Consider the following 9,062-nt stretch of genomic DNA (forward strand, 5'->3'; position numbering starts at 1 on the left):
CACAGACGTGACGGTGACGTTCCGACAGGTGTGAATCCTCTTACACATACAATAATCATCCATCGCACACAACAGAAATCTCAACACCATAGTAATTACAAAAGAACACAAAAATACGAATCATATTTTCCTATGGAAAGACAAATTTAGTTTTTATAACACAGCTATTCATGACGCAATGATTACACTCGCTCCATATCGATTGTCCAATTTAGTCTGCCTTACATTGATAATCTTTGGTACAAACAGAAGTATATTTTTCAGATTGAGTTCTTTTACGTATAGCGTGTGCGGTGTGGTTATTAGGAATAGGGAATCGGAAATCATCTGTAAGTCTTATTTGTTAAATTATGTATATAGTGTTTTGAAGGAATTTTTGTATAAGTGTCTAGAGGATTAGATATCTCTGGTGCTAAATTGTCTGTTTTTAGCAGCTTGCTGCCTTGTTTAATGGAACGGCCATTTGGTCAATTTTAGTGAGCTTATTAATTCATCAGTGTTATCGTTTGCAGATTAACCATGAGGAAAATAATGAAATCGGGTAAAATCGTAATCGTCCTAAGTGGACGTTACGCAGGAAAGAAAGCAATTGTCTTAAAAAATTTTGATGATGGCTCATCCGATAAACCATTCGGACATGCTCTCGTCGCAGGCATTGATCGTTATCCCAGGAAAGTACACAAGAGGATGGGGAAAGCTAAGATTCACAAAAGATCTAAAATAAAACCATTTGTTAAGGTATGTTCAATGCGTGTATGTGTTTTCAGTATCTGCAGTTAATTATGTCGTATATAGTGTTGAATTGAGAGAGAGTGCTCAGAGATGACGATTTGAGAGCACTTTTCTTCCCGCATGTATTTATATAGATGCCTCTTTTTTTTTTCGAAATGCGGAGTGTCTCAGATACTTAGTGTTCTTTTGTGTGTCAGGCATTGCATAGCGTGTAGACTACTAAATACGGGCATTGCTATTGAAATGTTGGGAAGTTGTGAATTTTGCTTAGGATGCGCTATGAATCAAAGGCTTGGTGGTATTTTGTGTGAATGAATGTCTGTGCAGATACCTACACCCCACAGTTGACGAGTGCAAGTAAAATTTTCCCATAGTGTGTGCAGGATTAGATGTAGGTAGAAATTTCAAATTGTAGTTCTTTACATGCGTTGTGCAAATGCTGTTCCGTCCAGAAAATTCTTTAAATAATCACTACTGCCCTTTACAAACTTGAAATTTGTCATTTATAAAATTGTGTTCGTAGTTGTATTGATGCTTTCACCATATTTTAGAGAGTTGTGTATGTAGCCCATGTTGCTTAAATTCAGCCCGGCAAGGAGGCCAGATTTATTTACAACTGCTAATTCAAAATATTGAAAAACTATTAGTGCATTTAGATATATATACCCTGGTGCAATGCCTCAAATAATTTTCTGCCCTAATTGTGAGTTTTCTCCTTATCCGGAGAGAACTTCATGGAAAGGTCAACAGGCTGTGCCTCAAAGTTTCATTACTAACATTTGCGACCTATGGGGGTGTGGATAACAGACTGGTAAAAGTGCACATTGCTGTCCTGTTGCTTTGTGCGATGTACAATGGGAATTGCACACTGTGAATTGAGTCGTATGTTAGTAGCTGATCATATTGCTCATTTGTATACTTCATAAGGGAAGCTTCTTTTTTGCACATCCAGCTATGTAAGCTGAACTGTTAGGTCCCACCCTATTACCTTGAAATTTTCTACTTATATCAAAAGAGAAGCCAAATATCCATGACGTCAAAGTTTATGAACATCACGAAATTGGTATCCACTTTGTGAATCTTCATAGATGTCAGTTGTTTGTGATATTTGAAAGTTTGTGGTGGATTGGGACTTGAACCTGCATCAATTTTAATGTTGCGCAGCTGAAGTCAGTCCAGGTTCACTAAAATGTGAATGTTTTACAATATTTACAGCTGTAATTGTTAGCAATGTCCCTTCAGGCAAGTGCTTGTGTGAAGGTCATTGTACTGTGGAGATTCTGCGTAGACAGACATTGTAACCGTAAATAATGTATAAATTTCATTGCTGCTGTTTTCAGTCACAGCAGTGTATGCTGTGTCATTAGGTCTCAAAACTATTGGCTACATCAGCCATGGGCATGTTTGGGGATGAGTCAAATGTTTGACAACCAAGGTTTTAACATTTTCATTGGCTTGTCATCTGTCACTCAGTTGATGCAACCAATGATATTTGTCAACAGCAGCAGGGGCGTGACACTGCTAGTACACTTCAGATGAATCATTCTTCCTTTCCATGACTTGAACTTTGTCTTGTTTAACTTCTGTTTTTCACGTAGGACTTCCCTGTGCACTCCAAGAGAATGTAATTGGTAATTTATGTTCAGAAATACCACACTTCGTTTCTACATGCAAAGGTTGGGGGTGGTGGCTGCAGTAGGGAGATAATGTTAATATATTTCAGTAGCAGACAATATAGACTGAAGACCGCTATTATTTCGTGATTTTTCATGAGTAAAATTTTGTCATTTGTTTAATACCTTGTAGATTTTTTTATACATAAAATAACGTTCAGAAATAGGGTGCTAGACATCCATTTTAGAGACTTAATGTAAACTTCCTTCGCATGCCCAGATAATGGAATTCCCTTTAGGAAATAGAAATATTGAGGAAACTGTATTTTCTCTAGCATTGACAGCAACACACACTCAACCAAGCTCACGTCCTAAAACTTGAGGTGCTCCTAACAGGCAACCACTTTTGGAACTTGACATACTGCTATGCCTGTCACATTTAGCATGTAGATTTTCTCCTGTGAAATCTGCTTGAACAGTTTGTCCACTAATGTTAATATATTCTTCAAAATTTGCTGTATTAAAACTTGAAGGGTTTTTAGGTTTTCATATGCTGACCTAGCCAGTTGCTACTTTGTATGCCTAAGCCCAGCTGTTGGCATATTGCATTATTTGTAAGTTGGTCCTTAATTTAGGTTAAAAGTTCTTGTAATGTAAAGCTTAGGTCCTTAATTGGGAGTGAATATTGAAGTTGTATACTTAGATCAGTAATGTTTTGATGTTAATTTGCTGTTGTGAGCCTTCATATCTATTGCATATATGTAAAGCAAAGCATCCTATATAAATATGCTGGTATACCATCTGGTATTTCTTTCACAACCTTTGCAGTTCATTCCTTGTTCACTTCATTCAACTTTTACATAATGTTTACAGTGGTTAATAGTGTATTTAGATTAATTTGGTGGATACCTTTTGCCTCAGTGTTAAGAAATAAAAATTTAGCATTGGAAATAAAACTAGCTTTAACATTGTACTGTATGAAACAGTTATCTTTGAATAGAAATCCTCTTACTGGTAATAATTGAGGAACCTTTTACTCTGTTGTGAAATAGGTGTGCTTGTAGGTCAGAGATCCCAATGAGGGGAATTCAGACTGTTGAAAGGTATTTGTAGAGGGCTTATGAAACCGTTAAAATGTGCCATCCTCTCAGCTATACGGGGTGTCTCAGAAATGTGACAAACTTCAAGGGGTTGTAGAGGATGTCTTCCGGTACAAATCAAGGGTAAGAACCCATGTGGAAAACATCAGCCAACAATGAGACAGTGTGTCGTAGGTGCAGGTGTGGTGTGTGCCACTAGACCTCCCCTTTGGCAGCAAGTGTGACTCTGTATGCTGATGGACGATTGGTGTTAAGTCTCGCAGTTTTGTTTGTTATTCAGTGATTGTGACTATCATGATTGCCAATGGAGAAAATTGAGCTAGATGAAAGAAATGGGAAATTGAAATTTGAAAAAGTAGGGCCTGAGAATAATTTGTTTGGTATGGTATGGAAATACTATCTTAATTTAAAATGTTATTGGTGATCACATGTGAAATTTCATTGTTTTTGTAAATTATTACTTTGTCAAATTGTTTTGGTTTATGTGTAATGGTTGTAGAAAATGACCTATAAAATGTTTATAGGTTCTGAACTACAATCATCTTATGCCTACACGATACACACTAGAATTGAATCTTAAGACATCGGTTAAGGACCTTAAGGACCCCATGAAGAGAAAGAAGGCGAGGTTTCAGACAAAAGTCAAATTTGAGGAAAGGTAAGAGAACACCGTAGTTACTTAGCAAATCGATTATTCGATATTTTGTATGTAAATATTAATGCAAGATTATTTTTTCCAGGTACAAAGCAGGCAAAAACAGATGGTTCTTCCAAAAGCTGCGGTTCTAATTGTGTTTTCTGTGTTTTTGGAAATTTGTGTTAAATAAATTTGAAACCACAATTTGGTCTTCTGTATTTTTTAAAGTTTTAACTACTTAAATCACACATTTTACAGTATTGATTAGGTAGGTTGAGAGGAGTGTACTTAGAAATATGTGCAGTGTGGGACTGCTATTGAAAACTTGCCACTGTAGTAGTAGCCTAATTTCAAGGAATTGGAAATTAGGTACAGGTGGATGTTGTTGAATTCCTTAAATACAAAGACAAAACATGGGTGCCGCGATTTTTTTTATCCACGCAAGATTTTAACTCTTTCACTTTCTTAAAACAGATCAGTTTTCATGCAAAAACTGATGCTAGTTTGACCACTGTATTTATTAACCCTAGGCACACCAATCTATTTTAGGTTAGGTGGAGCACCAATCAAGGGCAAGTTTTGATCATGTTAACAGTAGACTATAATATAATCATGTAATACACACTTAAGTGATTGTTTCCAATGTTTGTTTGGAGCAAATAGGGTTTCCAAAAATGTATGTTAATATACGTTCTAATTTTCTCTGATGCAATGTTTAACAAGCAACAGTGTTCAAAACTTCAACAATGAAAGTTCTTTTCAACTAGAAACATAATTTGTATTGAATATAGGGCTGTCCAAAAATTTACAAATATAGATTATCGTATACTGAAAACTTTCAAGAAACACTTCAGTTGGAGGGAATTGTGACATTTAGAAATGAGACAGATGGCAACAAGTTCAACATCGAGAAGTTTGAATAAGCATATGGAAACAGTACATAGAATTAATTAAAAAGTTGCATAAATTTACTTGAAGCAGTTCTCTGAATTACTGCAGTTACTTCATGCCAAGGCTGCCGAATAAAACTGGAAAAAAAATTGCATTTATGGTCACAGGTAATACCAACCCTTGACACAGAAGTTGTATTTTTGTTTTCAATTTTAAAAATTTAGCCATGTGCAGGACACTAAGGTGAATAAAAATAGAAAGTGGCCAAAACGGGATGTTCAGGATTTTTAATAAAAGAGAAAAGTACCAGCAGTTTTTTGCCCATGCTTACTGTTTAGGCTGTGTGTGTTCCTCAGTCATGTACAAGAGAAATTAGTGAAAAGGTATCAGTAAAAACTAATCAGGGTTGCCAGTAGTTCTGGAAATCAGGGAAATCTGAAAGAAGCATTGGAAAAATCTTGAAATTGATTGTTTACTGAGATGTCATGCGTTGCTGGCTGGGTGCAGCTGAATATGTGGACTGCTTTCCCTCATTCTTGTTGCTTCTCCCCTTCGCACCCCTCCCCTCAGCTTGTAGTAAGTGCTGCCACCACTGCTCTGTTAGCCAAGCAGCTGCTGATGGGAGGCAGTTGGCATCTGATTCTTAGAGATTGTTGACACAGCAGCCTGATAAATCAGGAGCATGAGTTGTGTGAGTGATTGTGTGCAGTCTCTCGTTTTCTGACAAAGGGTGTGATCAAAAATTTGGTTACGAGAGTGAGATTCTTTTCTATTTGTGTGTGTCTGGCTCAGCTATCATCTTTAGCAAGTTGCTATCCATCCACATTGGTATTCATTCTCAGAGTATATGCACAAGTTATCTGTTGCATGGGTGATCACTGCGGCAGTCCCATTTCATCAACATGGTGTCTGTGACACACCAATGGCTGGCCACACAAATGGGCTTCATGAGCTAAAACCGCAGGCCATTAATATGGGTATCTGTGACGGAACGGGCCTGCCGATCTGAAGCCCATACTTCCCCACTAATGTTTGGGCCTGGTCTGTTGGATCTACCCACAGGCTGAGTGAGTGTCTGTGTGTGGTGTAATGTGACGGATTTTCATGGTTTATCCATGGACCCACGACTATGGTGTTCCTTGGTAGACGAGGGGCCTCGGGCGACGAATTTCAGGAATTGATACTGTCTCACTGCAAGTGCATTGTACAGTGCAGCGTTTTTATAGACATTTTACTTATTCCAGTACATGTTGGCACTTTGAAAGCAGTTTATATATTAGAAGGTATGGACGATAAGAAAACTGTGGCAGTCACTGGAAGTTTGTACGCTGTGTTCTCGTGCATTTCTTGAAAGAAAATTCACAATACCTGTAGAATAACAGACATAACACAATGGGTAATAAGTGACAATGAACACAGTAGAACCAACATTTCATTGGTCACGTATAGTGTTGATTTACAAAACTCTTCCCCGCCTTATGCATTTCTCTGCAGAGGCCTACTTTTTTGGGGGGTTATTGAAATCAGTGAAGGTATTTTAAATCTGCCTTGCGACTCCAAGAAAATGTTTATTTTTTTCACCAAATGTTTTGCTTTATTGAAATAAAATAGTGGTCTTAATATGAAACACACGTACCATTTGGCTTGCTTTCTGTCTAAAAACAGTTCATTACAAAAGATGTTGATGTTAGTACTTAAGATTTTTGGTCACACGTTTAAAAATACAGTAGTCCTCACGTTTTTGCAAACTTAAACAGTTTTTACTTACTTTCGAGATCTCAATTTGTCAGGAAAAAATGTGAAAACTTGCCTTGAAATCAGGGAAATTTACTTAGGGAAACTTGTGGGAACCCTGATTAATACAAATAGATAAAACATACATTGTAAGAATGGAAGCAGTGAGCACTTGGTGAAAAACATTAATGAAATGCACATTGTAAAAAATGGAGGCAGAAATTGTCAAAATACAAAAGGCTTAGGTAAGATGAAACTGAATTTGGCAAACATCTAAACAAAATATCTGGTATACACTACTTGATATCTCAGTGGAAGCTCACTACAGCAAATGAAGTATTTGATGAAAAAGGTGCCTGATGGCAGTGCTATGTGGTATTGAGGAAAACCTTTGAGAGACAGAAGTGGCAATACAGTGTGGTTTTAAGTGACAAAAATATTCTATTTGTCTATTACATCACCCATTTTATTATGGCCTCAAAATTTCACAAGGCATTTATGCACTTTGCTGCTGAAATAATTTTAGGTCAGGTCTACTGTGATGTACGAAAACACTTCCTAGGTTTGAATAGATTTTATTGATACTACGAGATGTAATTTTAGATTTAATTCTAATATTGGATATGCAATAAAATATTGCCTTACTTCTGTTGGTTACTGAATTTGTTTTAAGACAAGCAAAATTGCAATCTTTGTTGCAGAGTAGTGTTGGTATGTTCCACCATTGTTTTGCCCACATTCACTGTTCAGTCCAAAGGTGTTTGACAAGCTGTGACCTAACACTAATATTGGATGATGTGCAAATCAGATTCATGCACAATTTTTGGAATATATGTTCATTGTGTCCCCATGACCAGAGTAATTTATTCCCTGAAAGAGTTCAACTGGAAGATTGTGTAAAATATCTATTTAGTTGAATATTGTAGCAATTGTATTGGTGAGTCATCCAATTGTAAATTATGGTCCAGCCAACAGTTAACATGCTCAATAATATCTTTATTGTTGCCATCCATTATTAAGATTACCAGAACAAATGGAAAAAATGACAAACACAGTAAAATTGTCAATGCAAAGGTAAAAAATTATTGGTTCATTGGCTGACAACCACAATGTAAGTTGTAGCATTTTAAAATGTAGTGAGGGAAACATGAAATAAGATTCATGTGATGGAGGCAATAATGCATCCTCAACAAGACAATTGTATGATGGGTCAGTGATATTAATTTTTATGTACTTTAGGTGTAGTAATTTAAGATTTTGAAAATTCAAGGCTGTTGAAGTAATAGTTGGGTAGGTGATGTGTGCACCGTTGATTTTTGGGGACCTAATGTCCCATAACATGTAGATATTTTACTTGCACATTTTTAAAATTTTCTTCAGTCTGCTGGAAGTACTTTCCTAAATGAGATGTACATTAGTTGCTAAGTTGAATTTTTTATTGCAAGATATTAAAAATCTCTCAAGTTGGTTTCATTGTAAAATGGTGCTAGATGTTCTTCAGTGTGCTGAAGGCCACATTCTTCCCCACTAGAGTACATGGAAAGCATTTACAGATAAATTTTTCTTGCATGTATTTGTTCAGTTTTTTTTTTTCAGGAGATACCCGTTTATGGCATTTTGGTAGCCTGTAGTTGGGGTATAGCATAAGCTATGTCAGAATTTTCAATGGTTGAGCTAGTTGTAATGAGGGAGAAGCTGCCTCAGAGGTTGACTCTCCATTCCCAGTGTCTGGCTCCAGTTTAAAATAAAAAAAAATACCCATTTTGAAAAACTTCAAACCATATGTTAATGATGTGTTATCTCTGAGTGATAGAATAAGTGTTTGCCGGTGCCAAATTCTGGGGGAAAGGAATTGGTTTTCTGCACACTGGTGGTGATAGTTTTGTGCAAAACAGTCCCTTTTATAGTATTTGAAATACGAGAAGTGCATATGAAGCAAATTAATCCTATCAAACTGTTAGTGTTTGGTATTAATTATCACAACAGTAAAGTTAATTCATCACTGACCTTTTCTTCAAGATGCAATCAGAATGGAGAACAAAAGTTTGGATCAGTACATTAAGTCAAGTCAACATCTTATGCAGTCATTTATAAATTTGAAAAAGTTATCAACACAGTGGTTAGTACACTGGACTCACATTTGGCATGGCCACAGTTCGTACCCATGTCTTGGCCATTCTGATTGAGGTTTTCTGCAATTTCCCTAAATCCCCTCAGCCAGATGCCGGGATCGTTCCTTTGAAAGGGCGGAGCTGCTGTCCTTCCCTAATCTGATGGGACTAATGACCTTGCTGTTTGGTCTCCTACCCCAAATCAACCAACCACAGTGTCAGACCAATTCATTGTTAGATTACT

The 9,062-nt window shown here is 36.7% G+C and overlaps 1 protein-coding gene across 1 annotated transcript; it reads left to right on the forward strand.

Moving 5' to 3' along the window:
* The first annotated feature begins 209 nt into the window (after positions 1-209).
* On the forward strand, positions 210-4,286 carry LOC126174863 (60S ribosomal protein L27). Its single transcript, XM_049921263.1, has 4 exons — positions 210-329; positions 513-738; positions 3,970-4,103; positions 4,186-4,286. The coding sequence occupies exons 2-4, from the start codon at positions 520-522 to the stop codon at positions 4,232-4,234; spliced, it is 402 nt and encodes a 133-aa protein (XP_049777220.1). The 5' UTR covers positions 210-329; positions 513-519; the 3' UTR covers positions 4,235-4,286.
* The last annotated feature ends 4,776 nt before the right edge of the window (positions 4,287-9,062 follow it).

The sequence above is a fragment of the Schistocerca cancellata genome, chromosome 3, assembly GCF_023864275.1.
Source record: "Schistocerca cancellata isolate TAMUIC-IGC-003103 chromosome 3, iqSchCanc2.1, whole genome shotgun sequence".
In the NCBI taxonomy this organism is placed as follows: domain Eukaryota; kingdom Metazoa; phylum Arthropoda; class Insecta; order Orthoptera; family Acrididae; genus Schistocerca; species Schistocerca cancellata.